At 49.8% G+C, this 14,014-nt stretch overlaps 5 protein-coding genes across 5 annotated transcripts; 1 reads left to right on the forward strand and 4 right to left on the reverse strand.

Moving 5' to 3' along the window:
* Positions 1-403: 403 nt before the first annotated feature.
* Positions 404-1,972, reverse strand: erg12 (mevalonate kinase; the record flags this gene model as incomplete). The annotated part of the gene is made up of 1 exon (XM_057122015.1): positions 404-1,972. One exon carries the CDS (start codon positions 1,970-1,972, stop codon positions 404-406), a length of 1,569 nt encoding a protein of 522 aa, XP_056967769.1.
* Positions 1,973-2,651: 679 nt separating this feature from the next.
* N7484_011629 (putative cation chloride cotransporter) lies at positions 2,652-6,649 on the reverse strand (the record flags this gene model as incomplete). Its single annotated transcript, XM_057122016.1, has 4 exons — positions 2,652-5,216; positions 5,272-5,437; positions 5,488-6,073; positions 6,124-6,649. Coding segments are annotated over 4 exons (3,843 nt in total), but the record flags the coding sequence as incomplete, so codon positions are not given.
* Positions 6,650-8,368: 1,719 nt separating this feature from the next.
* Positions 8,369-10,679, forward strand: N7484_011630 (putative amino acid transporter; the record flags this gene model as incomplete). The annotated part of the gene is made up of 2 exons (XM_057122017.1): positions 8,369-10,447; positions 10,512-10,679. The coding sequence occupies 2 exons, from the start codon at positions 8,369-8,371 to the stop codon at positions 10,677-10,679; spliced, it is 2,247 nt and encodes a 748-aa protein (XP_056967771.1).
* Positions 10,680-11,262: 583 nt separating this feature from the next.
* Positions 11,263-12,139, reverse strand: N7484_011631 (pyruvate transporter MPC1; the record flags this gene model as incomplete). The annotated part of the gene is made up of 4 exons (XM_057122018.1): positions 11,263-11,338; positions 11,451-11,609; positions 11,762-11,834; positions 12,067-12,139. The coding sequence occupies 4 exons, from the start codon at positions 12,137-12,139 to the stop codon at positions 11,263-11,265; spliced, it is 381 nt and encodes a 126-aa protein (XP_056967772.1).
* A 636-nt stretch (positions 12,140-12,775) lies between these two features.
* Positions 12,776-13,821, reverse strand: N7484_011632 (small nuclear ribonucleoprotein-associated protein; the record flags this gene model as incomplete). Its single annotated transcript, XM_057122019.1, has 6 exons — positions 12,776-12,938; positions 12,997-13,041; positions 13,100-13,514; positions 13,580-13,651; positions 13,709-13,717; positions 13,795-13,821. 6 exons carry the CDS (start codon positions 13,819-13,821, stop codon positions 12,856-12,858), a joined length of 651 nt encoding a protein of 216 aa, XP_056967773.1. The 3' UTR covers positions 12,776-12,855.
* Positions 13,822-14,014: the final 193 nt, after the last annotated feature.

Consider the following 14,014-nt stretch of genomic DNA (forward strand, 5'->3'; position numbering starts at 1 on the left):
AACCAGCAGGCACAATGCGCCAAAGACATGCTCATGCAAAGATAATTACGAGCCATTCCTCCAATAACCCAAAAGTCAATTAAAACATAGATCAAAAGAGAAACCCCGGGATATCTGTGGACTTCTGGGGAAGCCATATTCCAAATGACTTTCACAACATGCTCAGACGCGGGTTGACGGTCACAAATTGGGTGTAAATGTATGTAGGGGACAAGGTGTAAAGAGAATGGGACAAGAATGGGACAAGAATGGGGAGAATTTCATATCAGGATAGAAGACCGAAATCGGAGAAGGCAAGAGAATAAAAAGGAGAAGGGTAATTAGAAGCCCATGGTGTAGAGAGGAGGGGATCAAAGTCGGATATTAGAGAAAGGGAGGGGGGAGGGGGGTTAGAGTCCGAATATCAAACGGCTCGTTTCCAAAACTTCCAGCCTTCGCGCTTTTCGTGGAATGCGACACCCACAAGACGCTCAATTCCGATGTGGCCCTCGGCCTCCTCGAATTTCTGCTGGTCGATTTCTTCACCACCCTCCTCGTCGGTGCCGTTGCGCAGAACCGCAGGGTAAAGAACACCAACACCGTCACCGCCCAGAGTAGTCTCGTATTTGTTGTTGCCCTCAATGGCAAGCTTCTTAATCAGTTCTTTGACAGCTTCGGGGTCTGCATCGGGACGGATAAGGGTCATAGTGCAGCCGCCACCACCAGCACCAGTTAGCTTGGTCCAGCCAACGTTGGCGGATTCAACAAGTTCACAAATCCGCTCTAGGCGAGGATGAGAGACGCCCAAAGAAACGAGCAGGCCGTGATTGATGCGAATCAGAGTTCCAAAGTGAGCCATGCTCTCGGTGGAGTCGCCCTTGAACTCTGGATCCTCGATCAATTGACGAGCAGAACATGTCACATGATCAATGGAATTAAGAATAGATTCGGTCACGGCGGAATGGGCCTTTTTGAGAGCAGAGACCTTGGCTAATTCGGTGGCGGTGGAGCGGGTCTGTTGAGTATCGACGAGGAGCAGGGGCAATTCAGGGAAAGAAGGTAGTGAAATGACCTCGGGAGGCTTCTCGTAATCGGTCCGCTTGAAGTACACAGCCTTGCCGCCTGCGGAGACTGTGTTGTCCACTCCACTGGGGTTCCCATGGATGCAAAGCTCACCCACAAACGCCCAGCGATTGATCCGTTCAATTTGTGTTTCGGCCTCATCTGGGGGCTGATCGGGGTGAGGACCGGCAAGAGTTCGAATCTGGAGCAAGAGTGCGGAACTCATGCAGACGCAAACACTGGCGCTGCTGCCTAGTCCAGCGCCGGTGGGGATGGTGGAGCGGAGGGTGTAGATGGCGCCTGCGCTTTGAGGGGAACCCAGGGAGAGGAAGAGGTAGAGGAATGCGGAGGCGGAGCGAATGTGGATCTTGCGCTGCTCCTCGGGGAGACCCTCGGAGACATTTTCAAGGTGGGGATTGAGGGCTTGTACGAGTTCGTCGTCGAGAGAAGTGACTAAGCTGTAATAGAACTTCTTCTTATCGGGACGATGGAAGACATCCCAGGGCAGAGCATCAATATCCCATGTGTGCTTCAATCCCAAATCCCGGAAATTCAAAGTGATTGTCCGCTGTGATTTGGACAGAGTGGTGACGAGGAGATAGGATCGGAGGGAAATGGCCGCAGCCAGAGCCGCCTTGCCATGGACGACGGCATGTTCACCGTACATTATGACCTTTCCAGGCGCCGAGACCATAAAGGTCGGTGCCATTGGAGATGAAGCTTTGCGAGACATTCCTGGGCGCTTTGATTTGATTCCGTTTTCTTTCGGGGAGCCGGTGGAGGAGTCGGAGAGATCTGAGTCAACGCCGTTGCCGTTCACAGGAGGGTGAAGGAGTCCGTTTTGTATCTCATCGGGTAAGAAATGGGCGACTGGACGACGATGACCATTTGAAGTCCCGACATCATTCAATTGCGCGCGGAGTGTTGACATGGCCGGTATTGAAATTCAGGGGCGCGGTGTAATATTATTCGGGCGTCGGGGAGTAAAGGGGGGTTGAGGGGTTAAAGAGAGACGTATGGAGCACAATTTGAGATCCTTGGCATTGGAACTGGAGCAACTGGAGCAACAATGGGAAAGAGAGAACCCAGAAAGTCGGGGGATTTTCAGTGATCCAACCTACGGAGTATACCAGGGCACGCGCGACGACCAATCAACGACCGTAGATTTCTGATTGGTCATTCTCCCCAACTTTTCGCAGATTTTAATTTCAATTTTAATTGTCGAACGAATCAGAGTCTCGGGTTATTCTCTGCTTTCCAATAGGCTACCGAAATATTACGTATATTCAGCTGAGGTATGTGGACAACACATCGCTTAATGGCTATGCTCATGTCGGCTAAAATGACCATTGCATAGCCTCATGCCGTGCTTCAGCTGTTGTTGAAGTCCTACACTAATTCTGACAACTTCCGTTAGCCCCGCTGATCTCCGGGTGGCGGTTCTGACGTGCAGAACACTAGCATAGATTCATTCGGGTAGTCCGATTCACAATGGCAAAGTCCTGGGATTTAGCTCCTGTATTTCCGAGGACTGGTAAATACCGAAAAATGTATTGTTTATGCTTATTCATCACGCGAGCTAAATACAGGACATAGACATAATCATTAACTCATAGATTCATCGTCACGGTCATGCTATTGCTGTGAACCAACAAACACGGCGGTAGGCCTTGCCACAGTACTTCCAGGTCACTCAAGTACGAGGCACTGTCCTGTTCGCGGAGGGATGTACCCTCTACCGGGGACGGTAGTGTCGTGAAGATAACGGCTGTCTCACTGCTTTGCTGGACCATCAGCTCATTGAGGATGAGATGCTGTGCCCGGCTAGGAAGATCATTGAAGGACAATGGAATAGAGGCGGGACCTGGGAACCCAGACGCCGTTTGGCTGATCTGTGCACTGGGAGAGGTAGACGAGGTGGCGGATGGGCGCCTTGCGTAGATGGAATCGAGTTTCTGCGTAAAGCGGGGCGGTGATGCATTCTGTGCGAACATAATTGACGGTCCGGCCTCGTCTGCTCCCGTGTTCACCTTGGCTTCCGGGATTGGTGAGGAACTGAAACGATTGCTGGATGCAGAACGGCTGATGCCCGGGCGTTTGGGACGGACTGGGCCAGGAGCCGGAGATTTGCTTGTTGGGGATGCATTGTCTTCCGTGATTATAGAGGGGATTGCCTGGCTAGCGAAGTCCTGTGCGATTGGACGAGTCGAGGGACTCACACCAGGACTTTGGCCATCGCTTTTGGAGCGAGGCAATTGTGAAGAGCCATTCCGATTCTGGACCACCTCTTCCTGGTCCTCGTCCTCGTCATCAACTTCTGGATCGCTAATGTATGGATCCAGTTCACTGTCACTGCTGCTTTCACTGCTGGAGAACTCCCCATTATACCCAACTAAGGTATCCCCATCCCCATCATACTTAACAAAGGCTCCAAGGCGGTTGATTTGCATCCCTAGATTGACACCCCCCATCGTCTTAAAGCTGGATACAGACCGTCTGCGTTTGTTGGATTGGATCAGTCTCCTGAGTCCGGTCACTTGTTGATATGGTCGGTTCCCACTGTCTATGCTCGAAGGTGCCTGCCACGTAGCCGCTCTTTCCATTCGCATGTCACCAGTAGTTGCATCTACTGCCTGGCTTTGGGAGTGATTGCGAGCTCGCAAAATTCCCTGCCACCATTCCTCGTCCTGGAGGACAGAATCAACATGGTCCTGACCGTCTGCAATCTCTGAAGAGGTATCTCCGTTGACTATTATGCGGTATGCCTTCAAGTCTCCGCATGCAAGCCAGAAAACCAGTACTTCGGCTTCAATTCGCAGCTTCTCTAGAAGAGCTTCAACCCGTCTTCTTTCATCCTCCACATCTGTCTCATATTCAACAAACACCGCCACTCGCAATTGATATGTCTTCTTCCACGACGGAACAGTGTTGAGAATGCAGCCCAATTGCAGAATGAGGGTATAAGTGTCGAAATTGGTGGTCAATACATTCTGCTTACTCTCGGTGTCGGCTCCTAGCTCCGCTGACATCTGGATGGGCCAGAGGTCAATGAACTTCTTTGTGTGACGGCCATGAGGGTCCGGCAGCTCCAAGCTCTCAAACCCTTTAGCCACAGCCACGTTGATACGAAGCTTAAACAAAAGGTCCTCAAGGACTGTCACGTAGCTTTGGATACTCATCGGCTTGACCGGAATCTCGGATTCATCTGATGCCTCTCGCCTTAAGCCAAAGTATGAAGAGCGACGTCTCGTCTTGGTGTTGCTGCTTGGAGTCAAGGTTTCCACTAGAGACTGGTCCTCTCGAAACTGATCGATCACGACAATATTGGGTCGCATGCCTCCCAGTCCTGAGTTGAGAACAATGTTTCGCATACCCCATTCTGCGGCCGGGGCAATGGCAATGTTGACAAAGGCTTTGATCTTGGAGTATTCAACATATTTAGTCCATGCGGTTTGCTGTCGACGGGCCTCTGGAACGGCTGATGAGAAATCTTCGGTGACAATAACGTGGCCCAATACAAACAATGCGCCTTTCTTCAGAGAGTTGCAGAAAGAGACCATTTTGTGCTGTCGATCAAGATCGCTCACGAATAGAAGAATCTGTGGTCGCCAAAATTTGACATGCTCTTGACGTAGGCGCAGCAAATATTTCCGCACCTGATGGTAGATTAAACTTTGGCTGACATCTCCCCATGGCTTGGGTGGTGATGTGTAGTGAATCAGCAGGAATAAGATAAACAAAACGCTCACCGCACCGCTGGCGTAGAGACCATCCACAAAATACATGCTGACGCCACTGACCAGAGTTCCTGCAGCTGCTGTCTGCCAATTGAAGTAATGGAAAGATGGTCGGAAATTGGGGGCAGACCCAATCTTAAGTAGGAAACAAGCCAAATTAGTGACTAGAAAGGTCATCAGGTATATCATGGTTATGAAGGAGGCGATGCGATTGATATCGAACAGCATTGTAACCTGGGCAAAGATGAAGGTAATAATGATTGCATAAATGGGCTCATCATTCTTCTTTGTACCTTGACCAAAAATTTTAATACCAGGAACTAAGCTATCTCGAGCAATTGCCTGGAGAAGCTTGGCAGATCCGGTGACGCCCATTAACACGGAGAAGAAACTAGTCGCGAATTCTCCCAATAATATGAGGCTGTCAGAATAGTTGACCTGTTTTTTTGAGGTGAGACGGGATTTAAAACATTCAGAGATGGCTGGAACTTACGACCTGAATTACATTCACATTGTTATAGAACGATTGCCTTGTGATGGAGGCTGCCATGGCAAGGATCACCGTTGTATATGTGACGAATGTCAGAGCCATGCCGGCCAAGGTTCCTTTGGGAATTGCTTTGCTTGGGTGCTTGAGATCACCTGACATGCTCGCACCCCTAGAAGATAATCAGTCATATGTAACTCCTCCATGGCAGTGCAAACTCACGCGAATATGCCTGCTGTTGCCGGAAACAAGATGCCGAAAAGATCCTGGAAACTTTCCTTCCCTTTCAACTGACTTCCCGCAGCACCTTTCGTTAGGTGTGGTGTGAGATTTCCCGCGAGCGTTTTCAAGCTCAGCCCAGTAAACTCCACGCCATCTCGGGAGAATGGCTTCATGAATATGGCAGATAGAGGGATGCTGAAAGTGGCCACAAGAAGAATAACCAAAAGACCATTGCTAGCTCTTGCAAATAGAGAGCTTCCAGCAAAGCAAATGGCAGTACAGAGGACTAAGATAATCGTTCCCCACAGATACGACCACCAGAACCCTTCCTGGAGGAAATTCCCCAAGCTGCCAGATGTGCTACCAAAGTTCTGAAAGAAACAGTCGACCAGGCCGACCGAGTTCATACCAGTGTTGAAGACGTAGCCCATATAGAAGACAATTCCAATTGATCCACCGAATTCGGGACCGAGAGATCGAGAGATCAAGTAGTATGCACCTCCACCTCGGACCGTACCATTTGTTGCGATCGCGGATAGTGACATGGTTGTCACCAAATTAATCGTGTAAGATATGACGAGGAGTCCTTTCCCGATCAGCAACAATCGCAGAAGCACGACTGGGAGGAGAGTTTACCTAGTATCCCTAACAATCCTCCTTGACCCAAAACAAATCCAAAGCGCAAAAACATCAAAATACTGAGTACGTTCAGCGTCACAGGAACAAATACACCGGAGAATGTTCCAAGCTTCTTGGACTCCTCTGTCAATCGAGGTCGATGCCCATTCCTATCCCTCTTGTCGACAGTGGCATCGTGTAAGGGTCCTGTAAAAGAAGGCGTATGCGCAGATACAGGTTCTCCACTAGCCTCTTGCCCCTTTCCATTGTCTGTGTTTCCAGCCCACAATCTGCCCAGGCCATGAAACGGGTTTGTGGACCATGAGTGGTGATGGTGTTCAGGAGCTGTGGAGTTGAGTCCCTGTTGGGTGGGTGGAATGACAGGTGCCAAAGACAGAAACCCAGCACTGGCAGAGGAGTCCAGCTCGTTCGGATCCAGGCGTGAATCATCTGCTTCAGCGGTCCGAGCTGCGAAGTTCGGGCGTCGGCGAGACATTGCGGGTGTGATATGTCCGCGGAGTTCGGTTGTCAAACGCAACGATGCAACTGCGATGGGTGCATGAGGGATATATGGCACCCACACCGTCGATGATAAAGCAGAAACACAAGGAAATGCAGAAAAAGAAAAAGAGCAAGGAGTATTCTATAGTCACGAGAAAAAAGCAAGATAACCACTTGCGTCACCGCGCGTCTTGAATGGACGCTCAGCTATCACGTGACATGTGACATAATCAGATCATGCCCAACACGATACAGCCAACTGACGAGTCTATAGGGTCATGACATTTAAATAGCTTGGCCACAGATAGCAGAAAGCTAGTTAGGTCCCTGGCCATGAAAAGCAAATCCTATCCCGGGATTCACGGTTGGGGTAAGCGCGCTAGAGAACCTTCATGTTTGCTGTTATTGTCCTACTCAACATGCGGACAAGTGCGTAGATATAGACATGGATTATTCCAGAGACTGAAGATGAAGCCGTTCTTTGATAAAGAGGCTAGCAGTTTCTTGAAAAACAGATTGCTTATCATATCCAGTCGAAATACCACATTTTGGCACGACAATCAAACTTCAAGTTTCCTAGATTCCTGGTAAAAACGCATACCACCCAGCCTTCAGGACCGAATTCTCTAGCAGCTTCCCTTCAAACCTTGAAATATCGTGTATAGTATCTAATTACGATACTAGAGTTGATGAAAGAGGGTAATCGGGTGACTTTTTAGAATGGAATAACGGATGTAGACCTTGAGATATAGATAGGTTGGAGCGGGATTCACTAATTCCCATTGGACCTGTCTACAATAAGCTCCCGGTGTGGACTGGTACAGCCAGATGCCACTTTGAATTTCACCCTTGTTTCCTTTGATACGTTCTTATTCATCACTTCGAACAGTTAACTAGGACTCCATCAAATTGAGTCCCTTGGCAGTCAGAAACATCTGTGGTGACAGACTTGCCAGCCCACCGAACTTCTTATACGCTCCTTTTAGTCAACTACAAAGTCAGAACTTACAGGGCTGTTCACGAATACACTTAACCGATGGGGGACGCAGGAGATACCATTACATACTCAGATATTGCACGAGTATTCAATTGAAAACAATATCTGCCATACACAGTCTAGTTAGAATCCATGATCATGGGCAATTAGATTTCTATGTTGCGTTTCTGGTTTTCCTTTAATTCATTGCTTGGGAATAAAATTCAGTCAAGGATTGACCTACCATGTATCCCAAGATTTCAAGCTTCTGCACTTGGAACATGTTGTTCGTAAGTTTCGTGACCAGGGACTCTATAACTGCTACCATGAAACGCGAAATCCACGACAAATTAGGTGAAACTTCATCCCACAGCCTTTGCAGTGTATGAAAGAATTTTGAACTGTGAGGGTGGTCTTCAGATATTCTATATGCAAAGAGATTTTCTGTATCAGTTCATCACTGGTAAGGACTTGAATTAGCAGAACAGTGGGTCACGATGTACATAGTGTACGACATGATATGTAGGCGGAGCCTAAGACATGATGATGTTATCGATAGGCATCCACCGCCTGCTCCATCTGGGCCGAGCGTTAGTAACCACCACACCCGCACTTGGAGACGATCGACCTCCCTCGCTTCTTTCCACCAGCCACGATACACAGCTTCTCTTTCTTGGTAGATGCACGGCCCTGGGTTACTTCGTAATTAGCAGGCCCCCTTTTCACATGCTCATCTACCTCCCGACACCTATCCCCGGATTCTAATCAGGAGGAACAACATACAATATGACAGATAACGGCGAGAGTTCCTCGCTAAACCCAGCGCGGGCAGTGCCAATTACGGCGTCGTCTTTTAGATCATCCTCCCCTGCACCAGATGGAACTATTAGACAGGCCTCGATGGCTCGGCTGGCTTCGCCCGTTCCCTCTCCATCTCTAGGGACGTCCTTGTCGTCTCGACAAGGTGTCCCGACTGGTCGACCAATTAGTACCACAACTTCGAATTTCAACTCCGAACACAACTTCCGGGCCGTCAATGACCTTTCCTCGCTACCAGGGCCAGGTCAGTCTATGCTTGCGTCACAACTGCAAGAAAGTCTTGGTCGCTCGCCCCCTAATTTTGGGACCCCTTCTCGAGTAGCTGGATCGCCCGTGCCACAATCAGCCCTCGAAAACCGCGCGGTGACTTCGCAATACGGATCATTTGACACGAGAAATGGTCACGACTCTCCGGCCCCGAACGAGGACCCGGAGGTGGTAAAAAGGCACCTGGTCATGCCGTCCCAGGTCTCCGAGCACCGTGATACGGGGTCGGAGCTTGGAACTAGCATGGGTGAGGATCATTTCTCGAGTCTGCAGCTGCAGGGAGGCGACATGACTCGAGAGGTCTATCGGTGGGCAGAAGATGCCGAGTCTGATAACCGGTTCGCACGCAGCAAGAGCTTCAGCGTCAGCCGACCAGCTCCATCAGCCGAAACCGAGGACATCCACACAATTCTTGTGCCAGGAGGGTTCCGACGAGACTATTTGCGAAGAACTGCGGGAAGCCCGCACCGTGGAAGTGTACAAGGGTCTAATTCTGGGGCAGCACCTCAGCATCAGCTACCCACTTCCAACTTTTTGGAATTCTTGACATTATATGGTCACTTTGCTGGAGAAGAGCTGGAGGAGGATGACGAGGTCCTGGGTCCAGATGAGTACTTCTCGTCTGATACTTGGGATGAACCAGAGGAGGGTAGAGAGTCTGGAGAAGATGCGGCCTTGCTTCAAGGCGATCACGCCGGCCGCAGGAAACGAAAGCACAAGGCCCGCGCACCTTCAGGTACCACAACTGTTACTGGCGCCGTCATGTTGCTGCTCAAGTCCTTTGTGGGTACGGGAATTCTCTTCTTGCCCCGCGCTTTCCTGAATGGAGGCTTGCTATTTAGTAGCATGGTACTCCTCGGAGTCTCGCTGCTCAGCTACTATGCCTTCATCCTGCTGGTCAACACCCGCATGAAGATTGATGGATCGTTTGGTGATATCGGAGGCATTCTGTACGGGAAACACATGAGACGCATTATCCTAGGGTCTATTGTTCTCAGTCAATTGGGATTTGTGGCGGCATACATCGTATTTGTGTCGCAAAACTTGCAAGCGTTTGTACTCGCTGTGAGTAAATGCGCAACCTTCGTTGATCTCAAGTACTTGGTGCTTTTACAACTGGTCATTTTCTTGCCCCTCTCCCTGATTCGCGACATCAGCAAGCTTGGGTTTACTGCGCTTATTGCGGATGCGTTCATTCTACTGGGCTTGCTGTACATTTACTATTATGATGCCAGCACCCTCATCGGCAATGGTGGTATCTCGGATGTTATCTCCTTCAACCCCGCAACCTGGTCCATGTTTATTGGAACTGCCATCTTCACCTATGAAGGCATCGGTCTCATCATTCCCATTCAGGAGTCGATGAGGGAGCCCCACCGATTCGCAGGGGTTCTGGCTGGTGTCATGGTTATCATCACTCTGATCTTCCTTTCTGCGGGAGCTCTGAGCTATGCAGCCTACGGATCGGCAACCAAGACTGTCATCCTGCTTAACTTGCCTCAGGATGACAAGTTTGTCAATGTGGTTCAGTTGCTTTACTCGCTCGCTATCCTGCTGAGTACCCCTCTGCAGCTCTTCCCTGCCATTCGTATCATGGAAAATGAACTTTTCACCCGCAGTGGCAAATACAACCCATACATCAAGTGGAAGAAGAATGCCTTCCGTTTCTTTTTGGTCATTGTATGTGCCGTCGTTGGCTGGGCTGGAGCTGACGATCTTGACAAGTTTGTTTCGCTGGTCGGAAGCTTCGCCTGTGTTCCATTGATCTACGTCTATCCGGTAAGCTTGTCCTGGCCATCAATATTCCCGATCTTCAAGACTAATACTTTTACTTTCAATATAGCCCTTGCTTCACCTTCGTGCCTGCGCCCGTACTCGGCGCCAAGCATTTGCCGATATCGCTCTCACTGTCTTAGGTGTTATTGGCTGCATCTACACAACGACGCTGACCATCCAAAACTGGATTGCTGGCGGTGTTCCTCCAAGCCCGGGCTACTGTGATTCCAAGTGATTGTTCCTTACGAGTGGTGCTGTTCAATTATTTCCTGTCTGTTTCAACACTAGAAGGCATAGCATATTATGTTTCTTTCTCCCATGGGCCGCGAGCAGATATGGATCTTGGTGTTCGGTTTCTTGAGAAATGGCCAAATTATTTGGCGGGCTTTGAGAATTGCATGGGCTCTTGTACACATATTTTGTCTTAATGCCTGAAAGCAAAGTTTACCGGGTATATCGCAATGGATTCTGTAGTACATATTTTTTACGTCAAACGGCACCTGGGCAAAGCAAGTTATGGGTGAAATGATTCAATTTAGTAGTCTATGTACAGTGACCAGACAAGCACACCAGACCCTTTTGAAAGAAATCAGTCTACTTTCCAGTCATAACCCCCATCGGATCTCTTGTCTCTATAATCCTGCCCTCAAGCACCACACTGAATACCAATCATTTCCCTCTTCCAGTATTCCTCACTTCAACCACTCGGAAAAAATCAGAAGAACACATATGTAAAGAATAGAGGTATAACACAGCAGATCAAGGGTAAAGACAAGCGAGCCAAATGAACATCAACAAGTACAGCCGAGTATATGATTTTACGCGGAAGCGCCCTCAGCAACAGCCTGGCCCTGCTTCGCCTTCTCAGCGAGCTGAGCTTCTCGGCCACCCCAGCTAAAACAAAAAAAGCATGTCAGTGTGAGATCAAATTATAATGTAGGGAATCCACATAGCACATGGACAGAGTCACATCGAAATCCACGAGATATTTCTTGGGGCAACGCACTTCCAGTAAGACAGATACCGGTATCCCTGGGTAGCCTGGGCGCCGAAGTTGGTCAAGTGGCAGGCAAAGAGAAGGTAGTTCTTGGGTGTGATAGCGAGGGAGTAGCGCATGAAAGTGCCAGCGTAGACAAACAGGGCAGCAGTCATAGTACCGGAGATACTGCACAGAAAAAGGTGTTAGTCGCGGTCTTCTCGTTGCCTTATCTGGGTGATCCGTAATAGATAGACGAAGGAAACCAGCTTCTGATTGAAATGAAACTAGTCCAGGATATCGAATCGGGGTAGGAATCGGGTCGGAGGGGTCCAACATACATCTCAGGATCCTTCTGAGTGTCCATCACAGCAGCAAAGGGAATACCGAAGTTGGAGACAGGGCCCCAGAAGTCTGTAGTAGCACATAGTCATTAGCAATTGCTTTCAAGCACATAGCTCAAGCTTATTTGTCGTCGCCGGGATCGTGCTTCCGTCTGGAATTTCGGTCGGTAGATTCCGATGCACTTGTAGCCAGCCAATTTCTTGCGTTCTGGCTTTCAAGGTGTAATATCATAGCTGGCCGATCTCGGTCCCGGAAGCACGGCGGGAAACTCGGGGGAAGAATTGGGGCGCAGGAAACGTACGAGTGGAGCAGACATAGTCCGCTACCTTGTTGGAGCGGATCTTGGCGTTGATTGCCTTAATAACAGCGGCCATGGCGACGAGTGCTGGTGACAATCGAGGGATAGGGCGCGGTAAGTTGAGGTTGGGGGTCTCGGGTGTGGAATTGACTCGACTTGACCGGGGTCGGCCGTTGGTCACGTGCCCGTATCGGATATCAAGCGGCTTATTTCCGTCAATTACAAGAGGTGGGATTCGGTCTAGGCTTAGTGTATTTATGATTTATATTGCAATGGTGTCAAATCTGTGATCATTGAAAGAACTGAAGTCACGATAGAATCAGTTGCCGCTTGTGGTTTTGTATGTAACATTGGGATTTGAAACTTGAAGACATGCTGTGCCGTTGCACCTAAAATATATAGTCTTACAAACCTTGGAAGGAAGTTTTACCTAGTCATAACCTTCATCTAACCATGTAAACATCCAAGCTTCAAGGACATGGAAACAAATATGTATTGCATTTTTGCGACAAAGGGGTCATAGGAACTAGCTAGCATTATTGGGTACTGAATGCAAATCTCAAAAGGATTTCTCGGCTTTTTTGGTTTCCAATCCTTGACACGACCTCCATTCCGCATGCGCCGCAACGCCTTGCCCGGTAGATTGTGGGTTGATCTAGCCTGTATGCGTGCTGTTTCTCCAGGATAAAAGAGCCTCAGTTCACTCCCAGCCCTGAACCGTCCCTATACCTTTCCAGGTGAAAACAAACCGCCAATTTGAAGCTTGGAATCTTCTTCCGATGTTCACTTAAATCATCTTCCGCCGAAGCCTGGTGGGGGGTATCCTCGTCCCTGCCCAGGAGGCTGGAAGCCGGGAGGAGGTTGGAAAGCGCCCGCTAATAAATGCGTTAGCTGGGGGTATAAGATGAAATTATGACAAAGACTAAAACTTACGAGGAGCACCGGGGGGAACGAAGCCAGGAGGGGGAGCAAAGCCAGCTAGAAGGATAAATATGTCAGTCTCCAAGAATGTGCTCAGGTCATTTCAGGAACTTACGAGGTCCACCTGGGGGTCCTCCACGACCAGCAAATCCTGGAGGGGGCGCACCAGGGAATCCTCCTGGAGGGAAAGCACCAAAACCACCGGGAGGAGGCGGGCCACCGACACCAGCAGCTGGACCACCGAGTCCAATGGGCAGGCCACGACCAGCGGGCTTGCTGACACCGGGGCCGGCAGCGAGAGTGGCAGCGGGGCCAGCACCGGGAGCGTTACCGAGACGGGCAGAGGGGTCGGCAGGAGGGGGACCGTCGACGGAGCAGGAAACGACCTGGGCGCCGCGCACGATGGTCAAACCGAGGGTTCGCTTCTCCTCTGCTTCGACCTGCGGGGTGGCAGTGGAGCCGGGGGCGGCCTTAGATTTCCGCTTGATACGGCGGAACTCTTCTGTGTCGGCGAGAACAAGGTTCATGTGCTGCAGAGAAACAAAAGCTGTCAGTTTTTGCCATGAGCCTGTGCTGATGGGGGACAAGGACGGACCTTATCGAAGGCCAGCATCTGACCGGTCATCTGGCGACCATCATTCAGGGTAACTCTCATCCGGTAGTTGATCTAGGAGACATGTTAAATGGGCCAATTGAAGGCGAATTGTATCACAAGTGAACTTACAAGGTTGGCCTAGACAAAAGAAGTTAGCGACAACCATTCGGTGCACATAGTCTTGGGATTGCACTGAGAAATCGGGGAGAACTCACCATCTTGCCTTGCTTGTTGGCGGCCATTATCGGCTAGAACGCGCACGAATGCGACTTCGAAGACTCAAAAAATTTGCAAGAGATACAGGAGCAGTGTTCTCTTGATGGGTAGATCGAGCGAGGCGCGGGATCCAGTGAGAAGCTAAGCTCTTGATACGGCGCAGGTTACTGCACTCAGTTTCTGGATAGTAGCTGACTCATCAACTGACAGTCCACACCG

This window comes from Penicillium longicatenatum, assembly GCF_028827895.1.
Source record: "Penicillium longicatenatum strain IBT 33135 chromosome Unknown contig_7_segment0_segment0, whole genome shotgun sequence".
Lineage (NCBI taxonomy): Eukaryota > Fungi > Ascomycota > Eurotiomycetes > Eurotiales > Aspergillaceae > Penicillium > Penicillium longicatenatum.